The sequence below is a fragment of the Lactuca sativa genome, chromosome 4 (assembly GCF_002870075.4).
Source record: "Lactuca sativa cultivar Salinas chromosome 4, Lsat_Salinas_v11, whole genome shotgun sequence".
NCBI classification, from domain to species: Eukaryota; Viridiplantae; Streptophyta; class Magnoliopsida; order Asterales; family Asteraceae; genus Lactuca; species Lactuca sativa.
In genome coordinates, this window is record NC_056626.2 from 323,557,326 (window position 1) to 323,573,462 (window position 16,137).

Genomic DNA, 16,137 nt, shown 5'->3' on the forward strand with positions numbered 1-16,137 from the left:
GCCGAGTCCTTCTCCCACTAACCCGGTCCCACTCTACAAGTCCCTTTTCCCACTCACTGAGTCACCCTTAACTCACTACTTGGGACGATAGAACCGGCTCGCGATCCGACTCATCGAGTCCATGCAAGCAGACCTCCCACTTGCTTCCAAATCCTCACCAGAGCATCCTTTATGAGGATTTGGGTTTCTGGGACTATTGTAACATGTTATATTGCTAATTCTGCGTGAAAATACGAAGGGTTGGACCTTCACCAACTAAACCCCTCTTACTTAGTAACTGCTTCATCTGACTCGCCAAGTATGAAGAACAACTCACCGAGTACCAAGCAATCTTCATAGGACTCGCCGAGTTGTTCATCCAACTCGCCGAGTCTAAGGCCATCTTCAAAGAATTCGCCGAGTTCCACTTTGGGACTCGCCGATTCCCTTGACCCATTTCTCATATAGACCAAATCTGAGACATGCAACGCTTCAAAACCATAGATCTATGTTCCTAGGGCATGTTTATCACGTAAAGTTGCAAACTTTACGTGCATGCATGGCCCTACAAGCTCCAAAAGGCAAATCCAAGCTCTTTATGAGGTCATACACCCAATGAGGACCTCGATCACTTCAACCACAGAAACTTTAGGCTTCTAGTACGTCCACAAGGTCTAGGTCTGAAGTCCTTTCGGATCATTAAGCACAAATACATGGAGTTTGGTGTTTTAGGGCTTGAAAACCACCAATTTGGGACAAAAATGGTATCTAGTGACCTAGTGATCAAGGTAGGAACTTTTCTACCTGAATGGAAGCTTCTCACAGTGTAGATTTTTGATCTACTCCCTTCCTTGCACTCTTCAACCTCCTCCTTCTTCTTCTAAGCTCCAAACTTCCTTCACCAAGTAAAAATCACTCACAAGAACAATATGGGGGCTAGGGTCTCTCACTACAGCTCTCTGGAAGTGTTAGGGACAAGGGAGGCCGAGTTAGTGTGCTTAAATAGGGTGTCAACACTCGGGTTAGGGTTTTTTCCCAAACAGGGCCTACTCGTCGAGTCCAAGGCTCAAACCTCGCGTCTCATCCCACTCCTACTCGACGAGTCGGTCCTTCAACTCGCTGAGTCCAAGGCAAAAATGCATGAATTTAGAATTATTAATTACAAAAAAAATATGTATCGGGAACCAGGTGCTACAATAGAGGCCGTGATGCAGTGGGAGGACCCGAGATCTTCATCTGATATTTGGAGCTTCCTATGGTTGGCAGGGTACTATAGGAGATTCATCCAGGATTTCTCCAAGATAGTTGTACCGCTCACCCGACTGACTAAGAAGTCGGTGGTGTTTTGCTGGTGGCCTGAGCAGTAGGCAGCATTTGAGACCCTCAGGCAGAGATTGTGCAAGGCACCGATCCTTACCCTTCCAGAGGGAGTAGAGGATTTTGTAGTCTACTGTGATGCTTCGATCACAGGTATGAGAGCAGTGTTGATGCAGCGAGGTCGTGTGATAGCTTACGCCTCGAGACAGTTGAAGCCTCACGAGGCTAACTATCCTACGCATGATTTAGAGCTGAGGGCAGTGGTGTTTGCTCTCAAGATTTTGAGGCATTACTTTTATGGGGTCCGTTGTACCATCTACACGGATCATAAGAGTCTAAGATACCTCATGGATCAGCCGAATCTTAACATGAGACAGCGGCAGTGGTTGGATGTGGTAAACGATTATGCTTGTGAGATCCTTTATCACCCAGGGAAGGCCAACGTAGTGGCCGACGCCCTGAGCCGCAAGGCGGCAGCAGCCCCGATCAAGGACATATGTTTGAGGATGACAATAATTACACCATTGTTAGAGCAGATCCGAGAGGCTCGGGTCGAGGGCCTCAAGGAGGAAAGGCAGAAGTGTGAGAGGATTGTGGGACGGGTAGCTTCCTTCGACTATGATAGTCGAGGATTGTTGACCCTTCATGGGAGAGTTTGGGTACCGTACTGGGGCGGAGTATGGCAAGTGCTGATGGCCGAGGCTCATAAGTCTCGATTTTCCATCCATCCAGGGGTAACAAAGATGTATAAGGATCTTCGACCCGACTATTGATGGCGGTGCATGAAGCGGGATGTCGCCTGGTATGTGGAGAGGTGCCTGACCTGCAGGAAGGTTAAGGCGGAGCACCAGAGGCCTCACGGCAAGATGCAACTGTTAGACATTCCAGTGTGCAAATGGGAAGACATCACCATGGAATTTGTCTCTAAGCTCCCCAGGACCGCACATGGAGTGGATTCGATTTGGGTTATAGTGGATCGGTTGACGAAGAGTGCTCATTTTATACCGATCCAAGAGAGCATAACGGTTGAGAAGCTAGCCGATATTTATGTGCGAGAGGTTGTGGCAAGGCATGGGGTACCTGTTTCAGTGGTATCAGATCGAGATGTTCGTTTTACTTCCAGATTCTGAAAGCGGTTTCATGACCAGATGGGTACTCGTCTCCATTTCAGCACCGCTTTCCACCCTCAGACGGATGGGCAGAGCGAGAGGACGATTCAGACTCTTGAGGACATGCTCCGGGCATGTGTCCTAGATTTCGGTGGCAGTCGGGATACGTATCTTCCGTTAGCGGAATTTTTGTATAACAACAATTATCATGTGAGTATTGACCGCCCTCCCTTCGAGATGCTCTATGGGAGGAAGTGAAGGACCCCGATCTGCTAGGGCGAGGTCGATCAACGTGTCATCGGGAGTACTAAAGTGGTGCTCAAGACGACGGAGTTGATCCAGCAGGTTCGTAGTAGACTGCAGACTGCACAGAGTCGGCAGAAGAGTTACGCCGACAGGTGGCGATCAGACTTGGAGTTTCAGGTAAGCGATATGGTCCTCCTAAAGGTATCACCCTAGAAGGGTGTCATCAGGTTTCGGAAGAGGGGCAAGCTGGGCCCCAGGTTCATCGGTCCTTTTAGGGTTTTGGCCCGGGTGGGTCGTGTCGCTTATCGGTTGGATCTTCCGGCAGAGCTTAGCCAGATCCACAACACTTTCCATGTTTCCCAGTTGAGGAAGTGTTTGGTGGAGGAGTCAGCAGTTGTACCCTTGGAGGATATTCTGGTTGATAGCAGCCTAAAGTATATTGAGAGGCCGATTGCGATTTTGGATAAAAAGACGAAGACCTTGAGGAACAAGGTGGTTCAATTGGTAAAGGTGCAGTGGCAGCACCGGAAGGGGTCTGAGTGGACGTGGGAGGTAGAGGAGGAGATGAGGGAGCACTACCCAGAGTTGTTTCTAGATGCAGCAGTAACAGACTTCGAGGACGAAGTCTAAAATAAGTGGGGGAGATTTGTAGCACATGGTTCCTGGTATGTATTTTTAATCTAAGTATTTTTGCTTTTTTTAGCTAGGACTCGGCGAGTTGTAGGCCCGACTCGCCGAGTAGAGACGAGATATTGAGCACGTTTAAGTTAGCAACTCGGCAAGTCCATATCCTAGACTAGGCGAGTCCGCCAGTCTGAAAGAAACCCTAGATCCACGAGTTTTGCACCTTATTTAAACCATGATATGAGCCCCGACCTCGCCCCCTTCACCCTCAGAGCATCATCTAGCAAACCCTAACCATTCCTTAAGCATTTTGAGCATTTCTTGTGTGAATCTTGAAGTTTTGAAGAGAAGAATGAAGCTAGATCCAAGGGAGTAGAAGGAGATCCAAGATCTTGCACCCACTATAGAGTTTATTTAGGTAATAATCGGATTCCTTCTGTTTCTATGATTGATTCTCCATTATAAGCACATTTAGGCCATTTTATCCATTTCTTAGCTTGTTTATAGTAGAGTGATCACATTGGGTTGATTATCCTTCGGATCTAGCCATGTTTTAGTTCCAAAAATGTAGATCTAACACCTTTATGGAGCCATTTTGCATGAAAGCCCTAGATATACTCTTTTAAGTGTCTTTTGAGCCTTTAAATCCTTTTTCATGCATATGTACACGTAAAGTTGGAAACTTTACGTGGTAAACAAGACTTAAGAACCCAGATCTATAAGTTGTATGCATTGGTTTTGAGCAGAATCAATTGTATAGAAGTTGCATGCAATCGACTCGGTGAGTCGTTCTTCAGACTCGGCGAGTCGGGTCGCGAGTCCTCTAGTTTTCCCCCTTCTATGTATTATGCCGAGTGGAACCAGTGAGTTTTAAGTGGACTCGGTGAGTCGGAGATCAAACTCATCTATGGAGAGACTCGGCGAGTCCAAGGCAATCTTCATATCCCAAGAACAGACTCGGCGAGTTGTTCATACAACTCGGTGAGTCACAGTCGGAGTGTTCATATGTTGAAGGAGAACTCGACGAGTTGTTCATACAACTCGGCGAGTCGGATGCAGATTGACTAAGTGTTAGTATCAATGAGGAACTCGTCGAGTCTATGCCAAACTCGACGAGTAGTAGCGCGCAGAAATGAGAAATGAGAATAGGGACTCGACGAGTCAAGTCAGCTACATGTTGACTTTTACCAAGAGGTTGACTTTGACCAGGGGTAAAATAGTCATTTTACCCTCAGTATAGTTATCAGTATTTGATTGAGTGTACTTATGGAAATTGTAGCCAGGGTGAAACCGGAGCAGCAGCAGACAGATTCCAGAACAGTTCATCCAGCAGCTAGACTACGAGGTGAGTCTTCCTTCCAGTAGGAACGGGTCTACGGCCACAATGTCGGCCCGTTTAGTTAGCAGTAGTTCCGGACCTCGGTCCGATGCAGTAGTTAGATTGCTTGATGTCTTTGTGATTCAAGCATGTTTGTGTTATGTGTTCCGGACTTCGGTCCAATGCAGTATGCAGTAAATGCGTCTATGCTAGTTGATATGTTTATGCTATGCCATGTTATGCTTAGTCAGTTTCCGGACTTCGGTCCGATGCAGGGGACAAGGTCCCAGTCAATTTTGGATTTCGGTCCGATGCAGTTAGTTCCGGACTTCGGTCCGATGCAGTTTTTGGGCTTCGGTCCGATGCAGAGAGCAAGGCCCTGGTTAGTTTCGGACTTCGGTCTGATGCAGTTTTCGGACTTCGTTCCGATGCAGTGGGCAAGGCCCAGTATGTATTTATATGTTATTGTATGGTATGTGGTAGTTTGGGGGATCTCACTAAGCTTTGTGCTTACAGTTTCAGTTTTGGATTCAGGTACTTCCGTAAGTAAAAGGAAGAGCTCGGGATGATGGCATCGCACACAACACTTGAGTTTTTATCCTGGGAGTTGATTTAGCTTTTCATAGACATGATTGATATAGTTTTCTCGTGATACTTTGTTATGGTTTTGAGATATTGACGTATGGGTTTTTATTTTATGATATTGATCTAACGATTTTAGTAATGATTAAACAAAAAAAATTGGGTCGTATTTTGGGATGATACACATGTATACCGTGGTAGATATAATGAAGACGATGTCTCACAAATTTCCAACGAATTTACGTATTTTTGAAATGAAGTCGTTCGTATGTAAAATTGTTACCTTTTTTTGTAATAGTTATAAAATATAAACATAATCGTATTTTTATATAATCGTTTCTTGGTCCCGAAAGGGTAAAATAATGTGAATGTTTTCCAAACTATACCTATTATAGTTTAACATGTATTATTTCGTTGAAAATGATGCCCATTTTGTTTTAACGTATTTTGCATGTAACCGTTTACAAATTTGGTAATTCTACGTAAAAGATACTTAAACGTGATAAAACATAAAACGATGATTTGTATATTAACACAAGTTTCTTGTGTTTTACTTGTATTCCCCCCCCCCCCCCTCTAAAAATATGGGAAAAGTTATTGAAAAGCGTAGGGGTATGAATTCACCTCTATTGCGATAACGACTTAGGTAAGGGGATAGAAACGGTGAACTTCGGGCTAGAATACGAGAAAGTGATCGTATCCTACGAGTATTTTAACACACAATTTATAGTGTGTGTTAGTTAAACTATTAAAAACATGATGTATACCCTTGAAGAATAGAAGAAATACTTACCGGATTTCTTAAGAAGAAATGTTGAAGAATGAATGTTTCCTTGGGAAAACTTGATCTTTGAAAGGAAAAAGGAGTTTGATATTTGAGAGGAATTGAGGAGATTTTGTGTTCAGTGGATGTGAAAAATGAAGAATGATCTTTATGTCAATACTTAATTAGGAAGTAAAATGAGGAGATGATGTGAGGTTTACGTTGGTAACTATATCATATCACATTGGGAAGCTGAATAGGATAAGATATCTAGATATTTTAGGGTGTTTTCGGATGAATTACATATATATAAATAGGGTTTTCGGACTAGGCATGTTCTAGTAATGAGTTTTCGTTTCTAAGGTCAAAAGGAAAAGAGTTTTCAGATCTATAGTCAAAGGGAAAAGATATTTCGGTCATGGTCTTCTTGAAAGGAGGTGTTTTCGGATCTAACCTCTTCAAAGTATGTGTTTTCTGATCTTTTAATGGGCCTCAAGATGTGTTTTCGATCCTTAGGCTTTTTCTCATGAAGGGATTTCGGATCTATCATTCTAATAGTAAAGGATAGTGTTCCAACATTCAAAAATCGGAAATCCTTAAGTAATATATACTAACCTACTTTTAAACTTAGTACTTGGACTTGTGTTGACTCCTTAAGGCTTGTTGACTTCATTTGTCTTTCAAAGGTTCATTATAACTTGGCTTTCAAAGTGTATATACATATAAACTTGTATAAGTATATTCTTTCTTGGTTTTCAATGTTCCATTGCGCCAAGTGCGTTGTGAATCTACTCATACCTGGGTGAAGTTTTGACTTAGTTTGCTCTAGGATTTTTCAGGTTGTCACAGTTATTTTATGTTGATGGCGCGTGTACGCATTGGTATGTATACCGAGCAGGGGTTGTATACCGGGTAAGGCCCGATAACTGTATTGTATGTTATTATCTTTGTGATTATCGCATGTGTTAGTATGATTATATGTTTATATGTTGAGATGTGTATCGGGTGTGGTCTGATGTCAAGCGGGGCCTGCTGATTGATAGATTTGTAATCCGTGTGGGGCTCAATGTCGGGCGAGGCCCGAGGCCGAGTGGGACTCGATGTCGGGCGAGGCCCAATATGTGTTTATTATGTATGATAAGTGGTAGTTTGGGGAACTCACTAAGCGTTGTGCTTATAGTTTTCAGTTTATGTTTCAGGTACTTCTGGTTTGAAGGGAAGAGTCTGGGATGATTATAAAGCACACACCACTTTATTCCGCGTTTTGAGATTTAATCTGATATATTACGATGTAGTGATACACTTTAGTCTTTCTTGGTTCTATGAAACTGTTTCGGAATATCGTTTTATTAATTTTAAAATGAAATTTTTGGGTCGTATTTTTGGGACGTTGCATATTTTGTCTTCATTCCAAAGCAACAAAAGTGCCTGGAGTAAAATCTTCAAGTGAGCTAGACAGTAAATATCATCTTTCTTCTTCTTCTTTTGCTTCAACAGCAAGATAAAATCTTCTTAAACCCAAATTTTCAACAGAAATATGAACGAGACAGCAACAACATTTATTCTTGAAAGCTTGAAAAAACTTTGAATCAACACTTTAAAAATCGAAAACTCATCATAAAAAATTTCTAGTTGCGAACCCAGAAATTCTTGTATGAAAATCGAAAAGTACAAGCTGAAAGTAGTCGATTGAGAGTCGTTCCATTGAGATAATTGCTTAGATCTTCAATGTACGACTCTGATACTAATTGTAGGAACCCATTTGTACAATCGACTAGGTGCAGAATAAAAGGATCTTGATATTTAACGATAACAAAAATATAAATGAACATAAGATGAGTAATCCGATTATTATAATAGAAAGAGAGGTTACAATATGAAGAACGAAGAACACCTCGGGGGGAGAGATCCCAACTGAGAGTTTCTCTCTAACTAAACAGAAGACTACATATTTGGTGCACACTCAAATAATGACCACTCCCTATCTATTTATAGAGAGATGTGACTTACAATACAATAAATGGTAATAAAATAACCTAGTTATCACTCATAATTTGTGGAGCATTTTCATGCTCCAATAATAACAACAATCAGATAATCATTCAAATCTTAACAAATCAGTATAGCAGAACATCATCCTAAACCAGGATACACAGTCTACTAGGCCAGCATTGGTACCTTCGACCCACAAGTATAGTGAGGAAACTCACCTCACAATCTGAAAAGATAGTTGGATAAAACATTGCTCAGAATAATGCCTCTACTGATCACCTACACAAATACCAGGGCCTTAAACTCAACAACCACTCAAAATACACAAAATGCCCCTAGATCACATTTGGTTAAAATCATGGTCAAAGGTCAAACTTAGAAAGTCAAAAGATCAAGGAAAGTCAAAGAAAACTGAGTATACCTCACATACTTAATCACTATGATGGGCGTATTCACGACCTATCCGGGAAACGAGATTCGTCATCAGTACACTCAACGTACCACTAAGTACGCCCGACGTACTAGCGTTGGATCCAAAGTTCTTATTAAGTTCTTAATACATCAAACCAACACACCAAACTTCAGATCTAGGTAAAATGGGACATCTAAATGGATAAAGTCTTTGAATTTATCCATTTGGATGCATACAAGAGGGTATAAGTTCAAACCCTTGGTCCAAAAGTCATCTAAGGCTCCGAAACTCATGCATGACTTAATGGGAGTGTCTAAGATCTTTTTTTTTTTTTTATAAATCCATAAGCTCAAAATTACAGGAAATTACATCTAAAGGACCTAGAGTAACTCATATTCCACTAGAACAAACTATGTGACCAAAATGGACACAAACTCTAGACTAGCAAGATCTTAGAAAATAACTCATCAAGTTCCAAGCTTTATTGCTTGCAAGGCGAAAGTTCTAGATCTAAACTTGCTTAAAGCTTCCAAGATGATCCCACCATCTTATTCTTCCTTTAAAGTCACAAAACCACATTCGCAAGCTCAAAAGTACTCACTCAATGGATTAGGGTTAGCAATGGGCGATTTAGGAGATGTAAGTTGATAAGGGAAAAGGTTTTTAGGGGATAAGGATGTTTAAATAGGGCCCAAACCCTAAAATTAGGGTTTTCTCATTTGTTACGTCCGCTAGCATACTCATGGATATGCCCAACATACTCACATGCACAACTTCTTTAAACGAGCTACACCATGCGTACGCCTCAATCACGCATGGCGTAAGGACCTAACTTGCAACATAATTATAGTTTTAGGTTGAAAATGGAATTACCTGACTTTCAGTCGTTACAATTCTCCCTCACTTGAATCAGACTTCGTCCTCAAAATTCGATGATGCGAATATCTCAGGGTAGTGCTCTCACGTCCCTGCTTCGGGTTCCCCGGTCCATTCAGAACCCTTCTGATGTTGCCACTGAACTTTGACCAATGGAACCACCTTGTAGCGCAAGGCCTTCGTCTTCCTATCCAAATCGTCACCGACCTCTCAACATAGTTCATGTGATCATCAACTTAAATATCATCCAAAGGGCCACTGCTAAATCATCAGCTACACAGTTTCGTAGCTGAGAAACATGAAAGTTGCTATGAATCTGACGAAGCTTCTCAGGCAGGTCCAATCGACAGGCCACCATGTCTACCTTGGCGATCACATGAAACGACCCGATATATCGGGGATCCAATTTCCCCTTCTTCCTGAAGCATATTGCACCTTTCCTGGGTGATACCTTTAGTAAAATCATGTCACCGAACTGGAACTCCAACTCGGAGCAAAGTCTGTCAGCATAACTCTTCAGCCGGCTCTGAGTTGTCTGCAACATTTGTCTGATCTGCTGAATAAGTTGTCATCTAAAGGACTACCTCAGTCTTTCCTATTACCCTGTGACCGACCTCCCCCCAATAGACTGAGATACGACACTTCCTCTCATAAAGAAACTCAAATAGCAGCGCACTGATACTAGAATGGTAACTGTTGTTTTAAGAAAATTCAATTAAAAGAAGCCGAGTCCCAATTTCCACCAAAATCTATGATACATACTCTCAAAATATCTTTGAGCCCAAAAAAATGAAGGGTCATGGGGTGTCACGGACCAAGTTTCTGGAAAATTCTACAATCGTCTAGAGAACTCCGGAACAATCAAGTATACTCGAGAAGTCTCCAAAGAGATCAGGAATGCTCTACGAGACCCTAGAAGATGCTAGAATATTGTAGATGTCCATGGAACAAAGGAGAACGATCCGGAATAACCAAGAGGACGCTAGACGAAGCTAGAACGACCCGGAAGACTTTGGAATGATCTAGAACACGCTAGATCATACAAGAATGATTTGGATAATGTTGGGACGACTTAGAGATTTCTAGAGCATCATATACAAGTCTACCATATTCTAGAGTTTTGTAAAATCTATGTATATAACAAGAAGAATCTAGATTAGTCATGAATGATCGGGACCTAGAAACTTCCATTTGAGGAGGTGTAAGGTTCCTATAAATAGGGGGAGGACTCATTTGTCCAAACCATCAAGAAGTTGTTTTGTAAAGAAGTTGAGTTATATAATAAAAGCTTTATTCGAGTGTCCCTTGTCGTAACTCTTGCTTCCTAAGTTCGTTAGTACATCTAGATCGTCGAAGTTAGTCTGACTTAATCGGAGAAGCACTAAGTGACACATGATATTGACTAATCTAAAAGTGTCATCCCGTAACACATGGCCCCCTTAAACCCCTTAAGGGTTTGATTTAAAATATAATCATCGACTAAATGAATAATAACCAAATAATTCGTTGGATCAAAATTAGACGTGACACGGAAGTCGGCGACTCCGTGAACACATGACATGTCATGTGGATTTGGCTCGATAACATTTATGGTGAAATGTCAGCTTCATCGAATCCCTTAGCCACCCTGCTGCAACATCTCTACTCATCTAGTCACCTGATATGATTCTTGAAATCCCACCAACAATCTGATATGATTCTTAAAATCCCACCAACAATCGCTGCTTAAATTCCAATCCCCTCGATTTATAAAACTGCTGTAGCTCTATTCTTCTTCAAGTAGTGAAAAATCATGGGAAATCTCAAGGATTTTCTTCAAGTTTTCTGCATTGGAACAGCTGATACGAAGCTTGATGAACTGCTATTTCTCTCAGAGTCCGTCCGATCCAATCTCAAGAACTTTTCCTCTACTTCTTCCTCGAAGGTACATTCTTCAATCGGTTATTCCTCTGCAATTTCAAGTAACTAATGCATATCCTAATCGAATTTGCTTAATGCTTCATTAAAATATCTAATTTTGGAATAATTATCGACATGTAGGTACAAGTCGTAGTTATAGATGTATCAGTTGGATCAAAAGAGATAAACACCTTCAAGGATTTCAAGTTTGTGTCCAGAAATGAACTTCTCTCTAGCTACTCCGAATCCGAAAATCAACCAGAAACTCAAATTCCAGAATCCAGATCCGAAGCCCTAGCAATCATGAACAAAGCACTAACTCATTACCTTACAAAATCCCACCACCGCGGTTCTCTTTCCGGCGTGGTGGGGCTTGGCGGCAGTGGCGGCACATCAATGATATCATCAGCTTTCCGATCACTTCCACTTGGACTACCCAAGATCATTATATCAACTGTAGCAAGTGGTCAAACTGAAGGGTATATCGGGACATCAGATTTGATTTTGTTTCCATCAGTTGTGGATATCTGTGGGATTAATAATGTGAGTCGAGTTATCTTATCTAACGCTGGCGCTGCTTTTTCCGGGATGGTTTCTGGTCGACTCATGAGTTTGAAAGAATCCTCTTCTGGTAATGACAAATTTACCCTTGGTCTAACCATGTTTGGGGTTACAACTCCATGTGTAAATGCTGTGAAAGAAAGATTGAATAAGGAAGGTTATGAGACTCTGGTTTTTCATGCAACTGGAGTTGGAGGGAGAGCTATGGAGGATTTAGTTAGAGAAGGATTTATACAGGTGATTCTTGAAAACTTTATATTACATTTTGAAATTCTAGATTGGAATTTGGAACTACTCAGGGGCTTATAAAATTCTTACTTTTGCAAGGGTGTTTTGGACATTACAACAACAGAAGTTGCAGATCACATAGTTGGAGGTGTTATGGCTTGTGAAGAATCAAGATTTGATGCAATAATCGAAAAGAAAATTCCTTTTGTTTTGAGTGTAGGAGCTTTAGATATGGTGAACTTTGGTGCTAAGAACACCATACCTATGAATTTTCAACAGAGGAAAATATATGAACACAATGAACAGGTATCTATCTCAGTGGCATTTTTGTAAATAGTCAGGAGTTAATGTGAAAGCCTTGTTTTCTTGGTTTTTCTTACTAAATCAAAAAGAAACACGGATATAAAGTATGATCATTAGGTACTGGAGTAGAAATTTAAAGCCTCTGATAAATTTCTTTATGACAAAATTACCCTCATTGTGTACAGGTGTCATTGATGCGAACCACAGTGGAGGAAAACAAGAAATTTGCTGCTTTTATTGCACGAAAATTGAACAAATCATCATCAAAAATACGTGTTTGCTTACCAGAAATAGGAATCTCTGCTTTAGATGCCCCTGGAAAGCCTTTCTATGATACAAATGCTACTGGTGCTCTTATAGAAGAATTAAAGAGACTTATTGAAACTACAGAAGATAGGAAGGTTAGTTTCGTAATTAATCAAAACTATTTTCCCATTTATGAAACTCTAAAAGCAAATGTAGTATTTATTCTTCTACTTAATGGACTTAACATGGACATGACCGAATGTGTGATGTTGTCTAGTCTGGATAAAGTCCAAAATGACCATTTTACCCTTAATGCACAGGTGAAAGTCTACCAATATCACATCAATGACACTGAGTTTGCAAAAGCTTTAGTTGACTCGTTTTTGGAGATACATAAGAAGCCTAATGTTTCTACTCAAAAACAAAAAGTTATTGAACATGATCAACAACCCCTTCAAGAATTCCCAAAAATACCCTCCACGAGTTACGAAACCATTTCTTACAACTTAACCGACTTCCCTAACGCAAAGCCAGGTTACATATTTTATTAAATAAATTAATTAAAGGGATAATGACATAAAAGCCCTTAAGTTTGGAAATGTACGGATTTACCCTTTTGTAGATTTTAGGTTATGTTTGCAACTTTTTTTTATTTTTTTCAATTTTACCCTTTTTGCAAATTTACCTGGTAAAAAACCGAACCTTTCTGCCAAACTTAGGGGCTTTAATGAACCAGAAATACACAAAAGGGTAAAATTAAAAAAAAAAAAAAAAATAGTTGCAAACTTAAGGGCTTTTATGTCATTATCCCATGAATTAAATGTTATACATAATTGTTATCTTGTTGATTAAGTGTTGTGTTGTGTAATAGAAACATTGAAAAGGACTAGGGAAGTGTTGGAGAAGTTGAGAGAAGAAATTCGGGCAGGAAAACCGATAATTGGGGCAGGGGCAGGGACGGGAATTTCTGCAAAATTTGAAGAGGCGGGCGGTGTGGATTTGATTGTGGTGTACAATTCCGGGCGGTTTCGGATGGCGGGCAGGGGTTCATTGGCGGGGTTGTTACCGTTTGGTGATGCGAATGCTATTGTGGTTGAGATGGCTAATGAAGTATTACCGGTGAGTAAACTTTTTGGTATGCAGGAATGGAATCATGTATTCCGATGTAGGAATGGAATGAATCTTGTGATTCCTTGGCTCATTCCATTCCCACATCATTTCATTCCATTCAACCAAAAACACTCTTTTTTTATTCAATCATGTAATAGGACCTTCAAATTTTTTTCTCTTTTGCATCTTGACATCGGAATCGGAATCTGTAGGTGGTGAAAGAAGTAGCTGTTCTTGCTGGAGTATGTGGGACCGATCCATTCCGTAGAATGGATCACTTTCTTAAACAATTGGAATCAATTGGATTTTGTGGAGTCCAAAACTTTCCAACTGTTGGACTCTTTGATGGTAATTTCAGACAAAATCTTGAAGAAACCAGAATGGGATACAGGTTGATATTCTTTTTCTATCAAAATTTTTAAAAAATACAAAAAAAATAGCAACGTACTTTGATTCACCTATTTATCACAAATCCTACTTTCATTTCCTTTCAATTACAACATCATATGATTAGATGAAAGTATGTTGCTATTTCTTGTATTTATTATCCCTATTGAACTTGCATTTGCGTTTGGTTTTAGCTTGGAGGTGGAGATGATAAACAAAGCTCATAAAATGGGGTTATTAACAACACCATATTCTTTTAATGAAAACGAGGCGATTGAAATGACAAAAGCTGGCGCTGACATCATCGTAGCACATATGGGGCTCACGACTTCCGGTTCGATTGGAGCAAAGACAACTGTCACATTGGACGAAAGCGTAATTCGCGTACAAGCTATTGCAGACGCCACTCATAAAATCAATCCCGATGCAATTGTACTATGCCATGGAGGTACTACGACAGTACTACCCCTTTTTAGCAAATATCTGCTTTTGTTACATTGGACCGGACTGGACTGGACAAGACAGAACAAACTTTCTGGGGCTATTTTTTAGCAAATATCTACTTTTGTTACACTGCACATGACATGACAGATTTTCTAGGACTATTTTTTTTATAAGGACAAGGAGGAGGGTATTCACGTCTTTTGAGAGTGAGTATTTCTTTCATATTTTTGGGTGAGACAAAAAGTTACAACTTTTGTCACATCAACATTAATCTAAGTCTCAGTCCAATAATAAAGATATAGCGAATCTTGAAAATATTGTATAAAAAACAATATTTTATTTTTACTGGAAAGGACATGACAGACTTTCTAGGGTTATTTTTTATGATAAGGACGAGGAGGAGGGTATTTACGTTTTTCGAGAATGAGTCTCTGTCTCACCTTTTTGGGTAAGATAGAAAGTTACAACTTTTGTCACATCAACATTAATCTAAATCTCAGTCCATCCAATAATACAGATAGAGTGAATCTTGAAAATAATGTATAAAGAACAATATTTTATTTTGGATATAATTTTAATAATGTGGTTTTATAGGTCCGATATCTGGTCCATTGGAAGCGGAATTTGTATTGAAAAATACGAATGGAGTTCATGGATTTTATGGTGCATCAAGTTTGGAAAGATTACCCGTTGAACAAGCTATAAAAGGAACCGTTCAACAATATAAATCGATATCTTTATCGTAGAAATGCACTTGTAGCTTGTATAAGCAATGTTTTACATTTTTTTTGTTGTGTATGTGAGAAAAAATTAGTTCAAAGTTTTATAGATGTAAAAATGTTTTATAATTACATATTAGAATAAAAATATATTTACCACATTAATGAGATACTTGTATGTTGTCATTAGTTAATTACGACTGGATGAGTTATCTAGACATTTCATGTAATATATAGTAATATAGTACGATTTTTTTTTTTTTGTCAATATTTATCATTGTGATTGATAGAAAAGTAAACATTATCATTTAGCCCTATGTGAGAAGTATGTTCTACTAATGCCTACTACCTCTATATTCCCCTTTACATTTTGATTAAACTAGCCACTTTTTAATGTTAGTTTTACATGTTTATCTACCATACATGTCTTGAATGCAAATAACATCTTTGGATACGAAAAATAGGTCCAAAATGTATATTCTATGCAGGCTTGGAGTCCATTTGTACCATATTTTTTTTTGTTAAATTAGTCACTAAGAGTCTTAAGAAACACTTTGTAGCCCAAACAACCTTAGAAAAACACTCCTTTTGGTCCTAAATCGATACTTTTCCTTTTCTTCTGACCTCTTTTATTCACAAACTTTTTTTTTTTTTTTCCAATTATTGACCATGTTCCACCAAGTTAGCATTTGCAAAATTAGGGACGTACCCATTCTTTTGTGTTAACTTGTTATACTTCTCGATATGGAGTGTTACAATGAGTTCATGAACAATCATTTCTTTTCATTTGTGCTTCATATAAACCTTGATATCTAAATATGCCGCTGGTAGTTTCTCAATGATAACAAATACCCCACACATGGATGTTGTGTTAGAGAACCATAGAAACCATGTTTTTTCTAAAGGTACACAACTATTTTAGTAAAAACAACAACTAATTACACACAAACTTTTCCTTGTTTGCTTTTGTACAAGATCTGTTTGTCATAGTTTCCTTATAACAAATTCATCAATTATCATTT

General features: G+C 39.6%; 1 protein-coding gene across 1 annotated transcript; it reads left to right on the plus strand.

The window, feature by feature from the left end:
- Positions 1 to 10,732: 10,732 nt before the first annotated feature.
- LOC111912403 (toMV susceptible protein tm-1(GCR26)) lies at positions 10,733 to 15,287 on the plus strand. Its single transcript, XM_023908140.3, has 9 exons — positions 10,733 to 11,142; positions 11,259 to 11,915; positions 12,006 to 12,212; positions 12,395 to 12,610; positions 12,776 to 12,989; positions 13,327 to 13,574; positions 13,778 to 13,956; positions 14,147 to 14,400; positions 14,991 to 15,287. The coding sequence occupies exons 1-9, from the start codon at positions 11,011 to 11,013 to the stop codon at positions 15,140 to 15,142; spliced, it is 2,259 nt and encodes a 752-aa protein (XP_023763908.1). The 5' UTR covers positions 10,733 to 11,010; the 3' UTR covers positions 15,143 to 15,287.
- The last annotated feature ends 850 nt before the right edge of the window (positions 15,288 to 16,137 follow it).